This window comes from Linepithema humile, chromosome 7 (genome assembly GCF_040581485.1).
Source record: "Linepithema humile isolate Giens D197 chromosome 7, Lhum_UNIL_v1.0, whole genome shotgun sequence".
NCBI lineage: Eukaryota > Metazoa > Arthropoda > Insecta > Hymenoptera > Formicidae > Linepithema > Linepithema humile.
Window position 1 is genome coordinate 11,466,300 of NC_090134.1, and position 21,005 is coordinate 11,487,304.

Sequence of the window (21,005 nt, forward strand, 5' to 3'; positions counted from 1 at the left end):
ATTAATATTTATCAACAGCAAAAGCTACGGAAGTTGATGAAAATAAAGATACCGAAGAAAGTATTGATGATAATAAGGGTAATTAAATAAGTATATATAAAATACATAGCATATATACATATACATAAAATAAAAAAATTATTTTTGTAGAACACATTTATGACGTTCCTTATGATGATTATGGCTATTGGATTAATGATGAGAGCATAGAGGAAGACGAACAAGAAACACCATTTTTATCTATTAAGAACATAAAATCAACTGTAATTACAAACAGTTTATATGAAGAAGGAAGATGTATCATATGCTTAATTGAAAAATCTAAAATAGCTTTTATACCATGTGGTCATTTATGTTGTTGCAAAAACTGCATACAAAAGTTGTTACAAAAAAAATGTCCTGCTTGCAACAATCTTTATAGTAAATACATACCTATAATAACACCATAATATAACTGTGTAAGTATGACTTATATATTTTTTAAACATATCTTATAAAACATACATTAATAATATATTCTAGCATAGATATATAATTGCCCATATAACATATAACTAATATGTGTGTTATAATTATATGGCAATTAGAATGTACAAAAACAAAGATTAAAGAATAACATTTAATTTATATATAAACTTTTATAATTTGTAGATACATCGATTTTTGTTTTAACAAGAGGAATAAGGAAATATCTGAAATGGATTAATATCAAAGCAACATGAGCCAAAAACTTTCCAAAATAAAGTTGTATTAGTGTTATGAAGCCTGTTCTTTAAGCTAAAAGATTTAATTATTTGTTGAAACTTTTAACATGATAGATTTGTTTAAAAAAATGTTAATTAGCTACATTTTATTTTTATAAGTTTTTCTTTAGCTTTTTCTTATTATTACACGTTGTTTTGTTTCATATTGCGTAGTAATATGTAATGTGATACACACAATAGTTCTAATCATACTGCGATATAAAGTGCAAAATTAGTTATTACGTATGTTGGTTTCAATCAAATATTTTATAACATATTTATAGTACAACAGTATTTTTAGTTATTTTCACGATTTTTAAGAGGAATATTAATTTGCTGGATGTTATTTTTTTAAGTTTCATTAGTTTTTCAATAGTTTTCCTTATTAAAACACGTTGCGTTTTGTTTTATATTGCGTTGTAATTTGATATGTGATACGTAATAATAATCATATTGCGATATAAGGTGCAAAATTAGTTATTACATATGTAAGTTTAAATATTTCATAGTATACATGTTTATTGTACAACAGTATATTGCATTGTATTTTCATCATCATCATTATGACGGACATTCGATAATACTGCTTCGTGTTGAAAGGCTGAGCTGACAGCTGAAACATAAAATACAAAATGTATGTATATGAACGTATATATGTAAAATAGACTTTAATAAATGTATTATAATTGAAATTGTTACTTTTAAATATTAACTATAAAATTTATATATTAGCTTACATACTAAATCGATAAAATATGTGTGTTTTGCTAAATCGGTTAATATTGAAGCATTCCACTAAGTTGGATTGATTCTTTTTGTACTTAAAGTATTATAAAGATAAAAATTATAAATGGGATTTAATAAATAAATCAATATTAAATCTAAACGTTAATTACTTGATTTGGCGAACAGTTTCCTCAACACATAATCGTCATCCGCGGTCGAAACCGATTCTTCTCTCTCACGAGAACGTAATATGCAATATAATTTATAATGTGATACATAATAGTCATAATCATTACGGAGCTCGCAGTGACAATTTGGAGTGTTGTAACTTTAAAGAATATGTGCAAACAATTTTCTCAGCAAGCATATTTCTACTTTTTACATAGTGTGTGTATGTTATGTTCAAATAATTAAAAATTATACTATTCCTTGCATAACGTGTTATATTTTGTTATATTTTTTAACCTTTCTTATTGTATTGCCCTGTAATAAGTTATATTATTGTTTTCAGAGCGTCTCAGTGTAAATTCTTTCCATATCCTCATTTCTGCAAAATAACATTGCGCTTGTATGCCTTTGTAAAAAGAGGAAATAAAATAATCAGGAAGACATGTATCAAAAGTTAAAATAATTATATTTAATATTTGTAACAAATTCTTTGAATTTTAATTAGTTATATCACTATTTTAAGCAAGTGTTGTATGTTTATCTAAATACTTTTTAATAAGAAAAGTTTAGTGATTTATTAGATTATATTAATTTATTTATAACAATATCTTTCAATAAATAATTAATTTTTGTTTTCGATAATATAACAGGTGTCAATATGATGGTAAACATATCATTGTGCAATATCCATTAGTGCTGTGAGAGAAGTCATTTACAATGCAAGTTGCTGTTTTAGAAGTTTTAAGATTTCCTACATACTAAATCTTAATAGAGTATGTATAGTGATATGTGCTAATAAAGTTCTATTAAAATTATTGTGCTTATATGAAATTTAAATATATTGTGCTATTTAAAATTATTAAATGCCTATTTCAGATTTAAAAGAGCTTCAAGTCATATATTCTGTGCATCCAAAATAATTTACAAGGCAGCTCTCTAGCTGTTATCAAGTATTAGAAGAGAATCCATTAACAAGACATGAGATTCTTTTAAGCGAAAGTTTTTTTAATATTTTATCCGCTATTAGAATCTTTGTGACATGTTGTGCAAATATCAGCGTTCATCCATATAATTTAAAGATTTCCTTGAAATATTAAAGTCTCTTTTATTGTTACAATATTTTAGGATGGCATACATTTATTTTCTATAGAGGTAATATACATATATGAATTAAAATGTAAAGCATGTATTTTAAAGTGTTGCATTCAAAAACTAATACTATGTATTACATGGTGTATTCGTTGTTAAGTACGACAGATGTCAAATACTTGTGAGTTTCTGAACAAGAATTTCTTTTACCATTTTATAAATAAACAAATTTTTGAGTTATTAATTGACTACAAAAATAATTCAACCTACATGAAGAACATTTTGAGAAAAATAAAGATAAAAATTTAATACATGATTTAAAAATAACATTGAAGTTTCTTTTACTATTATTTCTTGGATCAAGCATGATAATTTTTTTCTTTTCTTGGCTAATTATTTATAAATTTAATTCTTAAAAAATAGATAAAAACTGACCCAAGTAAAAAATGATATAATTAATAGAAAATAAAAACTTCTCTTATTAATTTCTTTTCATGGAGAAATCCTTTCCACATGAGATTTTGATAATTTTCAATGTAGGAAAATTGGATATGGATTACTTGTTAGTAATCCATATCCAAAAGCTTTAAATTTATAATTTTATGGATTAATTTCTTACATTATGACTAATTAAAGAAAATGCCATGCACATAAAAGCTTCTTTAACTAATGACTTAATCCAAGTAGATTTAATAAAGTATGACAGTTGTCATATTTTATGTAGATATGCTATATATATCACATAATTCAAGGCTTAAATTGATTACATTTTCACTTACATACATGTATTTGTAAAAATACATAGATATAGCAGATACAACACATATTGTTTGAGTTTTAAGTACTGTGATGTAGATAATATATTACTCTGCATTCTATGGATAACCTACAGACTATTTTAAAGTATACACATACATGCATTTACTGGATAGGAACATTAATACTTTACATACGAACATACGTTAACTGTAGAAGCACGTTGATTCTTTAATAAACACAACTTAATTTGTGACAGCAGATAATTCCATAACATTCCATAAAATTCTTAAAAACAGAGACAATAATAAAGAACTCTCACTTAATAGAATTTCATACCTTGTCAATAGATTCTCTCTTGATATTTGATCAGTTAAAAATTTCATTTGTAATTACTACAGATGCAAGGATATGTCGCTCTTAACTTTTTTAAATGTGATTAATTTTAGATGTGATAAATGAATTTGACATTTAATGATCTAAATTAAAAGCATTATGTTCAAAAGCAAAATTTCATGTACAGGTTATAATTTGATTAAAAATGTTGTATTAGCATGTACATTTTATTAAAGTTTATTAATCAACTAATGTAGAGATTAAAAATAATTATTTTAGACTATAAATACATATTTCTTACAGCACTGTTATTACGTTGACACAGTGATATATAATTTGTAGCAGTAATGTGGTAATTAGTTGTACTATTGAAAGTAAAAGAGAGTAATTAACAATTGGAACACAAAATATCGCTAATTTGTAATCTTGGATCATTATTTAATTTTAGTAAATAACACTTATAAATAACAGTGATATACCTTATGTGTAAAAAAAAAATTATTTGAAATTACTAAAATAAGCAACTTATCACGGTTAAAAGTATACTTATGCAAAATGACCCATAAAGATCAATGTATGTAAAAAATTTTAGTCGTAGTCATTAGGACGTTAAGGCCTGTTTTACAATGCATCGTATATCACAGTCGGATATCCCATGCAAACGAATCAATTATTATCAAATATTTTTATGAAAATGTTGTGAAAATGTTTAATTTTGATTAGTAGTTAATTTGCCTACAGACTTACGAATACAACTAAAACTTTTTCATGTATAATGGTCCTTAGCATTAGCCACAAGCAATCGTGCGGTCTCCAATCGTGCGGTGTCCAATCGTGCGGTGTCCAATCGTGCGATTTCCAATCGTGCGGTTTCCAATCGTGCAGTATGCGTTTCCAATCGTACGGTGTTCAATCGTGCGGTGTCCAATCATGCGGTGTCCAATCGTGCAGTATGCGTTTCCAATTGTACGGTGTCTAATCATGCGGTGTCCAATCATGCAGTGTCCAATCGTGCAGTGTCCAATCATGCAGTGTGCGTTTCCAATCATGCGGTGTCCAAACGTGCGGTGTCCAATCGTGCGGTGTCCAATCGTGCGATTTCCAATCGTGCGGTTTCCAATCGTGCGGTGTCCAATCGTTCCGTGTCCAATATTACGTGTCCAATCGTGCGGTGTCCAATCGTTACGTGTCTAAACGGGTGTCACCCCAATCAATCTATATGATAAATGTCACTATACTAAAACGTTTTTTTTTTTTTTTTAATATCAAAATATTCGCTGACAAACACAGTGTTCTTCTTTAACGACCCGCTTGCCACGCTACTGCTCCTTCGTTATTAAAGTAATTGCGAAATTCATCTCGAATTGCTATGCACCTGCGAGCACTTGTGTTCAATCCACATCGAGTTACATCTGTAAATGCGCATTCAGTCTCCATGATTCTTCGCGAAGAACCTGGCCTAAACCCATTTGGGCTATTCGGAGCATCTTCGTCGACCAAACCTGCAGACACATGTTTTGTCTATGTCGCTTTTTCGGAGCCAGTTGTGTAAACAAACTGTTGCTTGGACCATTGACGTCACGTTTTCTGGGTTAACAATTATCGGCCTTCGATATATTTGCCTGACTTGCTAATATACCGAAAGTATTCTCAATCATCCTCCTGGCTCGACTTAAGGGGATGCTGAAGTCATATTGTTACCGACCAAACTTCTAATTTTCTGGAAAGTATGGCATTTTTTATTGCTTTGATAGAATTACAAATCCTTTGGTGTAAGTAAAGTACACATGCTAATCTTTCGGTGGTTAGTGAAATTTAAACCAAAAAATAAAAAAAATTTTTGAAAATTTACCGACAATGTCACCTCAAAGAATTACATCTTTTATATCAAAATTATACTGCTTCAATCTGCAAAACAAGGGTGTGTGCCGAAGAAGAGCGTATGAAACAATAATGGAAAACCAAAAAAATAGAGCTTAGAGACTTATTTTCAAAATGCCATACTTTTCCAGATTTATGCAAAGCATGCGTGCAATATAGAAGAATAAGGTAAAAAAGAGCTATAGATTAGTTCCGGGATTTTGGGATAGAGGCGCGGTAAAGTCAGTGTTATGACATATACAATCTTGTAGGTTAAATGTTAACAATATTATTCATAATAAATAAATGTATTTTTATAAATTTAGTTCGCAGGCTACCAATGCAACATTATGCTTCATTGCATATATTATATATGTGCTGCATGTGTATATGTTTATAATATAAATAAAATACTTTCATGTGCTTTATAAAAAGATTATAAGAAATTGAATTAACAATGTAATGAATATATTGTTATTTTTTTAACAACCTATTTTTATGTTCAATATCTCATTTTACTGTGTATTTTATTTCACTCAACATTAGAGACTGTTTGCTCATTTCAAATTTATATATAGACAAATTCAATGTATGCAAAGTTGTGTATTATATCAATTAAAAAGTCATTCATTTATTATTTACATAATACATATTCAGATATAGTAAAATGTAATATAGGTTTGTATGTCATGTAAGAAAAACTGTACAAATTAACATCCTATAAAATAAAACATTTTGTAAGTTCACTTCTATGAAAACTACTACTTTTAAAATATCTTGACTGTGTGTTTTAGACTGCATATTCGAAAATAATATTAAATAATTTATTTTACAAAACCGTGTATCATAAATGTTACATAAAATATGTATATATAGAGATATAATAAAATTTTATATTGTTTTAGATACAGTGCATGAAAAATGGAAAAAATTTTACATCATATAAAATCATCACAATTCATTACATGATCATTACTATGGATATATCTTGACTCCACATTTTCTTTACACTACATTTCAAAATGATAGAATTATTTAATTACAATTAGTGTTGTAACATTAACATGACATGAATAGGAAAATGTTTTATTTCTTGTTATATAGCATATACATAAAGAGATATTGAGTGATATTTAGTATTAATTAACTTTGTATTAATACTTAATTAGTATCAAAAATTAATTTAGTATTTAAAAAGCTTCCTCATAGATCTATACACAAATTTAAAATAGTTATTATCATGTCACAAATTGCAGTGATTGTATAGGATGTATATTTTCTTCCATTTTTCATGCACAATATCTAAAACACTAGTAAAATTTTATTATATCTACATACATTTTATGTAACATTTATTATACACAGCTTTGTAAAATAAATTATTTAATTTTATTTTGGAATGCAGTCTAACAAGGGAAGACTATGACGTGATACCAATCGATTTTGTCGAAACTCCGTGTATCGATAGAGTATCATGTCAAGTGTTTCAGGGTAAACGGATAAGATGCACTTCTCAAGCGTTTGCGAGAAAATCGAGATTAAAAAATCCCAAGCGCTATATTAACAGATGGCGTAGAGCATAAAATCGAAGAGCGCGTAGCTCAGCGATTAAGTACTAGACTCGTAACGGCAACGTTGCTGGTTCGAGTCTCGATAATTTTTTTTTTTTTTTTTTTTAATTTTTTTCTACAAGGAAATGTAATTATTAATATATTATGAATATATTATTATTAATACATACACAGAAAATAAATGTAAATACATTTTATTCATTCATTGCATATTAAAAAAGCACATTTTTCTACATATTACGAAGGAAAAAATTAAATAAATGTAATTATTGATTGTTTTTAAACAACGGATAAATCAGTGCTATATACAAGTAAATGTGAAACGTGTTTTGTGAAGCAGTTGAAAGCCGTTACACAGAAAAAGAAGAAGACAGAACGTTATGTTACCAAGGGCCCTTTGCAAGGACCCTTTGCAAGTCTACTCCGTAGTCTACTCCGATTGGCCCATATTCGGCAAAGGCCCAATCAGATTGTCCCATATTGGGCGCTCGGCCGTTACGTACGGCATCGAAGCGCATTTTGCTCTTAGCAACGATAGTAGACAGTAGAGAAAATTTTTGTGTGATATTTGTGTGAATATTAACAATAAAATGGAAGGTGTTCCTGGTTCTTCGTCGGAACATGAATGTGACAGTAATTCACTTCATAGCGAGGAATCAAAATTACGGTTAAAAGATGCAATTAAACATCTGGAGCAATTACTCCTAGAAAATGACCTCGTGGCCCCAGAATCTTCTGGAACAATTAGCCATAAGGCAATGCAAATTGGCGAAGATTTATATGAATCCACCGTTGAGATATTGGGCAGTAAAATGTTTGTGGAAACAGAAGAATTGATAATGGCAGAACCTGATGACGAGGAAGGTCTATTTGAAGAAATACACGATGATGACTCCGAACAATATATGTTACCAGAAAAAGAAAACAAATCAATGGAATATATTTCTCTGGATTATAAAATTAAAGTCGTCAACATGGTTAAAGAGCATCCAAAGTGGACTCTTAAAACTCTACACAAAAAAGGATGCTCTCGTTTAAAAAGCATGAAACATTTATATCGATGGGAGGAAGATATAAAACGTGGAAGAACAATTATAGACAAGTATGCTATCATTAACTCATGGACATATGATCGCTTCGTGGAAGCCAGAGTTAATTATCAACAAGTAACAACAAGAAATTTACAAGAATGGGCGTTAAGTGCTGCAAGTCAGTTTGAAAACTTTCCTTTTAAGGCATCAAAACCGTGGGTTATAAAATTTAAAAAGCAGCACAGAATTAAACAATAAAAAATCAAAATATGTAACAGAAAAAGAAACTGCCACGCTAGAAGAGATATTGGCTGCAGCAGATATATTCCGGAAACAGACACAAGTATTAATTCCTAATTTTCATAAGGATTTCATCATCAACACAGGTCAAACAAGTAAATACTTATTTCTTTATAAAATAATGTAAAATATATTGTAACTTTACTTTATAATCGGTAATATAATACATTTAAATTGTATCTAATCAATTTTTTGTTGCAGGATGTCAATATCAATCGACATTTAATAGAACTCTCTCAACGCAAGGGGCGAAAGCAGTTTTTGTACAACATAAAAGTAGCAATAAAATCAGCCACTCGTACACAGCACAATATGCAATGACTATGTCCGGAAAATTATTACCACTTGTATTTATATGTTTACAAGAAGCGACAGGTGCATTCGGTCCAAAAATAAAAAAAGCTGTCGATGAGTTCGTTAAAATATTTCAAAATGTTATAGTAACATCCTCGAAGTCCAGAAAACTCACACATATCTGTATACACAGTTTTTAAAAGAAGTGTTATCACCGTATGTGAAACATGAGAAATTTCTTTTATTAATAGATTCGTGGGGCGGTCATACAAATCCTGCATTATATGATGACATTTTTCAAGATGATAACAATGTAGGAACATGTACAATTAAAGTTATTCCTCCAAAATGCACACCGCTATGTCAACCGTGTGATGTGTACTTTGATAGACAAGTTAAAAATCTTATCAAGCGCCTACAAAATTGTTCATTTTTAATAGAACAAAAACGTGAAATAGCGTCTCGTGAAGATTGCATCAAAATTCATGCAATTGTACATCACCACTGTCTGCTCCCATTTTTGAAAACATGTTACGATATGCATGGTTTGCATCAAAATTAACAGATAAGAGAGAAGTTTTCATGAATGTCAACAAAGTATGTTTTCCGTTAGATATTTTAAAGAAGTCATGCGATTGTAAAAATGTAGCTTTCATACGATGCGCACATTGTCGTGCGAATTATTATTTCGCTTGTTTTTATGATAAATATCATCCTTCAACATGTACTGTTCCATCTACTTCCACCGATGAATAAAATATGTTTCACATTAATTTTATATGTTTATTTATTTGTATAGCACTGACCATTTACCATTATTTTACATTTACATTTATTTAATTTTTTCCTTCGTAATATGTAGAAAAATGTGCTTTTTTAATATGCAATGAATGAATAAAATGTATTTACATTTATTTTCTGTGTATGTATTAATAATATATTCATAATATATTAATAATTACATTTCTTTGTAGAAAGAAATTTAAAAAAAAAAAAAAAAAAATTATCGAGACTCGAACCAGCAACGTTGCCGTTACGAGTCTAGTACTTAACCGCTGAGCTACGCGCTCTTCGATTTTATGCTCTACGCCATGTGTTAATATAGCGCTTGGGATTCTTTAATCTTGATTTTCTCGCGAACGCTTGAGAAGTGTATCTTATCCGTTTACCCTGAAACACTTGACATGATACTCTATCGATACACGGAGTTTCGACAAAATCGATTGGTATCACGTCGTAGTCTCCCCTTGTAAGACACACAGTTAAAATATTCTAAAAATAGTGATTTTTATATCATAAATAGAAGTAAATTTATAAGATGTTTCATTTTATAAGATGTTAATTTGCAGTTTTTCTTACACGACACATAAAACAATATTACACTTTATTATATCTCAATATATATTATGTAAATAATTAATGAATGACTTCAATTGATTTAATACACAACTTTGCGCACATTGAATTTATCTATATATAAATTTGAAATAAGCAAACAGTCTGCAAGTTGAGTCAAATGAAATATGTACAGTAAAATAAAATATTTAATGTAAAAATAGGTTATTAAAAAATAAACTATAAATTTAATAATTCTTAATTCAATATCTTTATTATAAAGCACATAAGCACGATAAATATTATTAACATATACACATGCAGCACGTATGTAATTATTTTATGGTTCAAGAATGTCTAAAACATACACTACAGATATTAACACATTTTTCATTATTTGCATATATTTATATATATATGTAGAGGGTGAGAGAGAGAAGAAGGGGGGAGAGAGAGAGAGAGAGAGAGAGAGAGAGAGAGAGAAAAGTGGCTAAAGTGTGACACAAGGAAACGTTTCTATTGCTGAAAATTATAATATACATAATTATAGGGATCAAGAGTAATCATTTACAAAACATTCAAAAACTTTGCTTTATTTTTTTTTGCACATTTTTATAGATACATTTTTATATATATTTATATTATATAACTTCTTCGAAATACATTTCTCGCAAAATACATTTTTATATATTTTTATATTATATGGCTTCTTCGAAATACTTTTCTTGCAAAATACATTTTTATATATTTTTATATTATATAACTTCTTCGAAATACATTTCTCGCAAAATACATTTTTATATATTTTTATATTATATAACTTCTTCGAAATACATTTCTCGCAAAATACTTTTCTCGCAAAATACATTTTTATATATTTTTATATTATATAACTTCTTCGAAATACATTTTTCGCGAAATACTTTTCTTGCAAAATACTTTTCTCGCGAAATACATTTAAATATATATTTTTTATATATTAATTTTTTGTCATACAACCATATAAAATACATTTTTCTTATAATTTTTTACACATTAGAACATAAAAAAAACTATTATTCCTTATTTATCAGACTTATCGCTGTTTATTATTTATAACATAAAATATCACTGCTTATCACTACAATTATTATCGCAATTTATCATTACATAAAAATTATAAGTCTATCCTTTTTTTGCACCATATTCAATGCATATACTGTAATTTTATATTGGTAAAACTGTTTTTTGCACTGTGCGCAATTTTTTTTATTATTAATTAGTTGCAAAATAAAATATACTTCCTCCATTCTATATTATAGTATACATTTCGTCTTTATTTATGTATAGAAATTTCAATACAAAAATAAAGGTGACATGTATATTATAATATAGAATGGAGGAAGTATGTTTTATTTTGCAACTAATTAATAATTTAAAAAAATTGCGCACGGTGCGAAAAACAGTTTTACCAAAATTAACCGAAAATAAACTACAATCAAAAAGGTACCAAATTGTTACAAATTATGTAAAAAATGATACATCTATATTACAAATAAAAAATAAAACACAAAGAATTGCAGTGTCAAGAATAACACAAAAATAACACAAAGCATTGCAGTGTCAGAAAAAAAAATCTATATAAGAAAATTGTTTTATCAGTAATAGAAATAGTAATAATGACTGTTTTACCAATAATAACTGTATGGATTGTATGATGAATTGAACGTCGGTGGCGGATACTGTGGCGGGCACGGTGGCGGGCACGTTGGAGCATACGCTACACCGTACGTTCCAGTATACGGTGGAGCGTATGCTCGAATACATGAAGCATGCGATGAAGCATACGATGGAGTATGCGACGGAGCGCACGGTGCAGGATACCACGCAGGTGTTATAATCGTCTGTTTCTGTGCCTTCTTCTGCGCCGCGCGCAATTTTTTTTGTATTAAATTGTTGATTCTTTGCAAAAGATACATAACATTACATATATCGAAAAACTAATTTCACCTCTCTCTCTCTCCCTCTCTCCCCCCCCCCCCCCCTCTCTCTCTCTCTCCCTCTCATTCTATCTATCTATCTATTTATCTATCTATCTATCTATCTTGCATGTACATATATTGTACACGCACACATATTGTACACGCACACATGTATACGCAACACGTGCATACTCAATACATAAAAATATGAAACAATTACCTTATAAAAAATATTTTGCTTTGGTTGCGCTCTCTGACCATGTGTGTTGTGCCATCTCTGTGTCACAATTTCGGGCGCCTGAACGGGTTGTCGGGTAGGCGCCTGAACGGGTTGTCGGGTAGGTGCCTGAACGGGTTGTCGGGCAGGCATCTCGATGACTTCCTGCACCTGAACGGGCGCCTGAACAAGTTGTTGGGCAGCCACCTCAACGGGCTGTCGGCCAGGCATCTCCTGGACGGGGGACACGTGCACGTGTGGCGAACCACGTGTTCTCCGTCCAGGAGATGCCTGGCGTGTCGTTCTCGCACGAGAGATCTGACCCTCACTTCTGGCTATAACAAAAAAGGTAATTATCCAAAATAGCTACCTCACCTCCGATATTGATAAAAATACACTCATTCGACGCGTTTTAGTCTAAAACGAAAGAATCTGACAGAAAAAAAAGTCGCTGTGCCCTGCGAAGCGAGATATTAATTCTTAAAGTTTATGACTTTTCAGGTTACGAAACCTGTCATTCCGACTGAGCGTAGCGACATGGGCATGCGCTGCGGTCACGCGCGCATGCGTAGTAATAACATAGTGTTACTCTGCACTAAATTTGGATTTGCATTAAACCTCGCTTTGTGTAGAAACTCGTAAACCCATGTTGAACCTCGCTTTGTTGGAAATTTCACGCGTAGGCGGCGAAGTCTCTCCCCCGCGTAAAACAAATAACAAATTCTACTCAGGTTATACCTAACAAGGTAAACCTGACAAGGTTAACCAAGGTTCACAAAAAAAGTCGTAAACCCATGTGGAACCTCGCTTTGCGTGAAAGTGTATGCGTAGAATTCACTATGAAGCGAAATTCCACATTTACTTTCTACGCAGAGCAAGGTTGAATGCAGACCCAATGTGTATAGTTTTTATGATGGTGGAGCCCCCCGCAGGGGGGCGGAACACACTGCTTCCACACATATTCTTTCCACGCAAAACGAGGTTCAACATGGGTTTACAACTTTGTTTGTGAACCTTGGTTAACCTTGCTAGGTTTACCTTCCTAAGGAGAACAGAAAAGTCAAAATAATATCAATATGACGTCATATTGACCGAATTTACGTCATTTTTTGGTCTTAATAAAAATCTCGATCTCAAATGACTTAAAAATGACTTTATATTGACTTCTTTTTTATTGTGCCTTTTTTGATTTTTAAAAATATGATGTTTTTTCGACATAAAAAAATATGATATAAGAATATTCAGAAAAATGTGTGTATGACCATTCAGATATAATAATCTTCAAGAATTAACTTATTGAGAAAGATACCTTGTAGTATGGAAAGGGAAAGCGGTCTGCTTCTTGCGCAGTCAGTCGAAATCAGCGAGCAAGATAGAACAACGATAAAAACAATTAAAATTTTTTGGGAATTTCGGTATTTATGTAAAGTCAGTTGCTGTGGTTTTAATGTCTGTAAAAATGTAGGATTAAGAATTTTGTGCTCATAGTCGAGACAAAGCGAGACCTGCACTTGCGCGTTCGGTTTCATGTTCCGCGGCATGCTACGTGCTCTACATCATGGTATCACTGCTACGGCGTCGTAATCGGAAAAGACGTTGTAGCGTACAGCAGAGTTTCGTGTTTTCTGTAATTCTGGAAGATTATTTGCATCGTAACATTAATTGTGGAAAATTCCGTTAAGTATCAGTGTTCGACTTTTCTAGACTAGTACAAATGAGCAACATTGAAGACGTTAAAACAAAATGTCGAAAAAATTTCAGACTAAAGAGGTAAGTGAATTCCAATTTTTTATTTTCTTTTTTGGCATCTAGACTAAGTGTTGTAGATAAAATTAAAATTAAATTCGTCATTTTTTACCATATCTTATTTTTATCTATATGTTGTGCCCTTGGTGATAGGGCACGGTTCGGGATCTGCCAAGGAATTAGGCCGGGAATCCGGGAATAATTCTGCCTTTTGTTTTTAATAAAAAAACAATCTCCCATATATTTATTGGTTTCTTGTTTTACTACAAATTCCTTTACTTCTAGGTAATCTAGGTTCCGTCAGGAATCCTTGCCTTAGTGTAGTATCACGGAGCCCCAAGTTACTCTTATTCGCTTTTAGCGAATTGTTATAATTCGCGTTCTTCTAGATTTGTGGTCCCGACGGACATACGTCCGTTTCTTGTGACTGATAGTTTTAGACCCGCCGTCGTGATCTCGCGACGGCGATTTTATATGCGCGAAACTGCACTTGATTGCAGTTTTAACGATCTAACTTGCTGACGAAATTTGATCGTTCGTCAACATTTTCGCGTAAAAGTGAATTAGGTTTTAGTTTTCGCTACGCGATTCATCCGGTGTCTCGCATGAGCCGGAAACTAAATATTAGATATCTTAATCTCATATGTAATAGATATCTTCTTATATTTTATTAATATATATATATTTTATTATTAATAATTGGTTGTGGTTCTTTGGACCCACAACACCCCCCCCACCCCCCGTTGAGAAAAGAAAACGAGGAGATACGAGTTTTCGTAACCTTGAGGCTCCATTTATTTATTCTAAAATGGACTTCGCTCTTTCCATAGTTTTATTCCTAATATAATCGCAAGTATTATGGCAATTACAACAGCTATGCTACTTGTTGTCATAGGATAGACAAATGCTTGTTCTGCGAATGGATTTTTTAGATTGTCGTTAACATCTTTATTTATTTCCTCAAGTTTATTACTGAGGTCCATTAATTCTTTCGGATCTTGTATAATTTTTTTGAATTTTAGTCCTTGCAATGGACTTTTCTTATTTTGTGTATTCTGATCTTTGCTAAATGTTAAATTAAAATTTGGTAAATAAGTTTGTATATTCGCGATTTGCTCAACGTTTTGTGTTTTTATTGTCATATCTGTTGCAATTACCTTACAGTTTTCTTTTAACGTTATTTTTCCTGTTCGCTTAATTACTACAACAATTTCTTTATTATTTTTACAATGTATATATATTTGTTGTTCCTTAAGTGTAGAGTACAACCATGTATTTGGTGTTCTTAATGCCATCCATAAAGTTTGATTACTCTTAATATAACGCTTATCGCAATTATCCGTATTTTTTGTTATGTGTGAGTACGTTTGTATTTCGCAAAGAGAATTTGTGTTTACAATATAAATAGGACTATAGGGTTCGCATAAATATGTATTGTGTACATTGATACATTTATTTAAGTTTTCTTTTGTTATAGTCATGTATGTCGGTCCGTCTGTACTTATCGCGATTATATGTTGATTCACTTCAGTGAAAACGAAAATATTGTCATGGTCATGTATAGGTAAAGGAATTATTTTTATTATTTTGTATTTAGGAAATGTTATCAAAGGGAATTGTAGTATAGTATAAATATTTGTATTGTCATAGTATGCGCTTGTGGTAATTAATTTTTTGATTCCATTCTTCTATTTTGAGTCCAAAGGGAAATTGTGTTTCTTGAGGCAAATGAGGCGTCGCTTCTTTTAATTCAGAAATTATTTTTTTTATTGGTGTTATTTTTGGATTTAATATTCCGTTTTGTATTTGTGTCAGAAAGTCAATAATATCTTGAATATCTCGTTGTAGATCAGTTAGAATTGCATTTATTATTAGAAAGTGTTCTAATATATTTTCTCGTTTAATTTCATCTGAGATTCGATTGTAAATATTTTTTGTAGCGTTTTTTAATAATATGTTATTATGTTCTAGTGTATCTTCTAGCTTATTTATGTGTGTAAGCGTTGTGTTTAATATTTTTATTTGCGTTTTCGCGGCGTGTTGTGTTATTTGTTCGTTATTCTTTATCAATTGTAATTGTTCATTAATATTTTTCTCGTTATCTGCGTCCATAGTTTCAAATAGAGTTTTAGCGATACTACCTATCCCGTTAATTAATCCGCGTCGTTTGTCGAAAGGTTTTTTATAAATGGTATTTATTTCTTTTATCAATTCCGTCAATTGATTAATGTTCTTTTCGATTGTTAACTTCATGTTTCGGCATGGTTGTTCTGTGGATTAATTATTAATTTGTAACAGCACGCGCTGTTACTAAGCGGCACGCGGGCTCCACGTGAGCACCCCCATTTAGGGCCGCATTCGGATCTCCCAACTCGGGGGTAAAAGCTTAAGAAGGGGTAGCTGCCGGGTAGGGTAGCACCCCAAGTGGGGGTAGCGCGACCGGTATAAAAGCCGGCTCGCGGAACAGATCGAGACCCATTCCCCGAGTACGACTCGGACAAGCCTCAGGGCGCACTCTGAAGCTCCGGTCGTACTCGCTCCCATCCCGATAGTCGTTCTAGGAGCAGGGCGTTCTCTGCTTCGGTCGGGTGTCCCGGCGTTCGACTTCCTGTACTCCGTCGTTCTAGGGACAGGGCGTTCTCTGCCTCGGTCGGGTATCCCGGCGTTCGACTTCCGACTCTCCGTCGTTCTAGGGGCAGGGCGTTCTCTGCCTCGGTCGGGTGTTACCGGCGTTCGACTTCCGACTCTCCGTCGTTCTAGGGGCAGGGCGTTCTCTGCCTCGGTCGGGTATCCCGGCGTTCGACTTCCGACTCTCCGTCGTTCTAGGGGCAGGGCGTTCTCTGCCTCGGTCGGGTGTTCCCGGCGTTCGACTTCCGATACCCCTTGCACGAGAGAAGTCTCTCACTGTCTTCGGACACAGCGTACCGGCAACCGTCGATGACTCAGCAAGGCTCGGATATACGCGGTATCGCTTATTTTTTATTACTTTGCTCCGTACCGTACAAACCAACCGATTAAATAATTTAGTTTGTTTATAATAAAGCCAAAGGCGCACCAACGATTTACGCCGTTTATTTTCCTTTCATTATTTATTCGTTCACAATTAAAATTATACACATGTACCGTCGCAACATTAACTCGTCTAACCGATAAGGAATTATTTATTTATTTCCGATAGTTGTATCCGATTATACCGTTAAGATATTAGACCGTTCCAGAAATACACATGTACTCGTTGTTACTATTTTTTTTTATAATTATAATGCTCTATTGAATAAATAGTTATTTTTCTTTAAATTATTCTTGTTAATTTGGAGTTTCCCGACAAACCACACGAACGAACTCTGACAGACCGACGAGTTATTCTGCGTCGTAAGAATCCGCTTCGCTAACTACGCACCGTCGTAATTCCGCATCGAAAAATCCGCATACCGTCGAAATTCCGCATCATTACTCACCGCCCGTGAGGCGTGAAAATACGCACCGTTACATGGCGCCCGAACAGGGACCGGTTTAATGTTAAACAAGACTCCAGATTTAGAGACAAATGAGTACATGGGTAAATTATTTACTTAAAGATCAAGTAGTCGAGATATTAGAAACCCATAACATTGATAGTACCGGGACCTTAGATAATTTAAGAAAAAGACTTCGGTTATTTATTTCGCAAAGGCCTGATCTATTTCAAACCACCGCGGGTAACCTGGACAATATGCCAAAGAGCAATTATTCGGCCAAAACCGACGACGAACCAGTGGAGGAACTGGTTGTCCCACCGGCATTAAGCATAATGGAGCGGGCAAAGCTCCTAAACCAAATGAGGAAATGGGGCCTCCATTTTGATGGCAAAGATCCATTTTCCTTCTTGGAACGGGTAGAGGAGCTCGGCCAGGAATATGGCTTCACAAACGAGCAGCTACTTCTCGGCCTACCGGAAGCATTAAAAGGCAATGCCTTATTATGGTTCAGAAACCATAGGGCCTCGTGGAATTCATGGAACGCCTTTCGCCAGGACTTTAAAGCGTTCTACCTACCACCAGGATACCCGCGACAGCTCAGACGAGAGATTCAAGGCAGGCAGCAGCAACCAAGCGAGCCATTCGACGCTTTTGCCATAGCATTACAAACGCTAATGCGAAGAGCCGGAGGGTACTCGGAGCAAGAAAAACTAGAACAGATCTATGAGAACATGAATCCAAATCTTCAACTATATATTCCACTAGAAAATATACACACGCTGAGCGAATTACACGCAAAGGTCGCGAATCTGGAAAAGATTCAACAACGCCAAAAAGAGCAGCGACCAAGGTTCCCCGAGAGGAACAACCGAAACCCAGTCGCCACAGCTACATACAACAAAAATGAATGCTGCTGGCGGTGTAAGCAGCGAGGGCATACCCGCTGGAACTGCAAGCACACACCAAAAAAATTTTGCTCCCAATGCGGGAAAGATGGAGTAATGACTAAAGATTGTCACCCTCCAAAGGGAAACGAAACGCGGGTCGAGGGAAGAGCGGCGTACGCCCGGCCCGAATCAAAATAAAGTACACTCCGAGACCGCACGTCCTTCTGAAGATCGAAGGAAAATCCGTTTGGGCTTTGCTTGACTCCGGATCTGAAGCCTCACTGCTCAATAGCGAGACCGCTCAATTAATAAAAAGAAAACCGACCACGACGAACGAAATAATTCACTTAGCAGATGGTTCAGAAGTAACCATCAATCAGACTGTCCAACTGTCGCTAACAATACCAGGAAAAACAGTTCGTCATAAATTTGCGGTATTACCGTCGCTAAGTACGCCCATTCTTATTGGGACAGATCTTTGGACTAAATTACAGATTAATTTACCGCCCCCTCCGGCTCAACCGCAATATAAACATTCAACTATTGGATTCGTTACTGCCGCTCCGGTTCTTGACAAGACAGAAGAACCATACCGGCTAAATAAATTTCTGAATAAAGAATTACCGAAATTTGAAAGAATTGAAGGCCCCACAGATCTAATCGAACATATGATTCGACTAAAGCCAGGGCCTCCAATAAAGCAGCGATATCGGCCACGAAATCCGGCCATGTAGAAAATTATTGACGACGAAGTCCAGAAAATGGAAAACGAAGGCGTTATTGAGGCATCAACCAGTGCCTGGAGTTCTCCGGTAGTCATAGTCAGGAAAAAAGACGGAACTCACCGATTCTGTATAGATTACAGAAAATTAAATAATGTTTCAGAAAAAGACGCCTATCCATTGCCGCATATAACTGCTACCCTCGAGAAATTAAGAGGAGCCCGTTATCTCTCAACTTTGGATCTGAAAAATGGGTATTGGCAGGTACCCTTATCTAAAGAAAGCCGACCAGTTACCGCATTTACCATACCTGGCCGAGAACTCAAGCAATTTCGGGTAATGCCTTTTGGGTTACACTCGGCACCCGCAACTTTTCAGAGGTTACTCGATACCGTTATAGGACCAGAGCTCGAACCGCACGTGCTAGTCTACCTGGACGACATCGTCGTCGCTAGCCGAACTTTCGAGGAGCATCTAGGTCACTTAGCCGAAGTATTCCGCCGATTACGAAAGGCTAAATTACGGCTCAATCCAGAGAAATGCCAATTCTGCCGTGAAAGTCTAAGATACCTTGGACATATAGTTGACAAGGAAGGCATCCGCACCGATCCAGAAAAAGTGAGCGCAATTACGAATTGGCCAGCTCCAACTACCGTAAGAAAGATACGGCAATTCATCGGAATGGCCTCCTGGTACCGACGCTTTATCGCAGACTTTTCGACTGTCGCTGCGCCTCTTACGCAATTAACACGCAAAAATGCACGATGGAAATAAACAGAGAAAGAAGAAGCCGCTTTTCAACATCTTAAAAAGGCTTTGACGACAGCACCGGTGCTTGCCTGTCCAGACTTCGCAAAACCTTTCGTGCTGCAAACCGATGCCAGCACTCAAGGCTTAGGGGCAGTACTCACGCAAAACCATGAGAAAGGCGAGCGAGTTATAGCGTATGCAAGCCGAACACTTAATCCGGCTGAAAAGAATTACAGCGCTACCGAGCTGGAATGCCTTGCTGTGGTATGGGGAATTCGTAAAATGCGTGATTACCTCAAAGGGTATCACTTTATCGTATTGACTGACCATCAATCATTACGATGGTTACAACGTTTAGAATCTCCTACCGGACGACTTGGCAGATGGACTTTTGAATTGCAGCAATACGATTACGATATCCAATATCGTAAAGGCGCACTAAATCGCGTTGCCAATGCTCTTTCCAGAGAACCAATAATAAATGCCGTCAGTCAAACCACCACTTGCCGATGGTACAACAGAATTAAGGCCGCAGTAAAAAATAAATCTGAAGAACTACCCGACTACAAAATAATAAACGGGCAATTATTTCGGCACATAATTCATGATCTAAACTTTCATGAAACACCAAGTACCGAGCAATGGAAGAAGTGTGTACCAAAGAATCAGCGCCTATCCGTTCTAAAACGTCTTCATGACGATCCTACGGCAGGACACCTTGGCATCACCAAGACTATAGCCCGAATTGCGCAAATCTACTACTGGCCGGGTATATTCCGGGAGATCGCGAAATATGTACGCTGCTGCGAGAATTGTTTGGCATTTAAAATAACACAGGAAAAACCAGCCGGAAATTTACACACCGCTCCAGTAATCGCACCCTGGCAACAAGCTTCCGTCGATTTAATAGGCCCTTTACCGCGTTCCAAGCAAGGTCACACATGGCTTTTAACCATACTAAATAGATTCAGTAAATGGATTGAAATGGTTCCATTACGCCGAGCTACCGCAACGAATCTTGCCCGTGAGGTCACAAACCGTATAATATACCGACA

At 34.1% G+C, this 21,005-nt stretch overlaps 1 protein-coding gene, 1 long non-coding RNA gene and 1 pseudogene across 2 annotated transcripts; 1 reads left to right on the plus strand and 2 right to left on the minus strand.

The window, feature by feature from the left end:
- Positions 1-1,220: 1,220 nt before the first annotated feature.
- LOC137001264 (uncharacterized) lies at positions 1,221-3,075 on the minus strand. Its single transcript, XR_010891339.1, has 2 exons — positions 1,640-3,075; positions 1,221-1,356 (listed from the first exon to the last, which is right to left on the minus strand). It is a non-coding gene; the product is annotated as an uncharacterized lncRNA (long non-coding RNA).
- A 5,465-nt stretch (positions 3,076-8,540) lies between these two features.
- LOC137001027 (uncharacterized) lies at positions 8,541-11,551 on the plus strand (annotated as a pseudogene).
- A 325-nt stretch (positions 11,552-11,876) lies between these two features.
- On the minus strand, positions 11,877-12,618 carry LOC137001073 (uncharacterized). Its single transcript, XM_067359072.1, has 2 exons — positions 12,391-12,618; positions 11,877-12,110 (listed from the first exon to the last, which is right to left on the minus strand). The coding sequence occupies exons 1-2, from the start codon at positions 12,616-12,618 to the stop codon at positions 11,877-11,879; spliced, it is 462 nt and encodes a 153-aa protein (XP_067215173.1).
- Between the last annotated feature and the right edge of the window lie 8,387 nt (positions 12,619-21,005).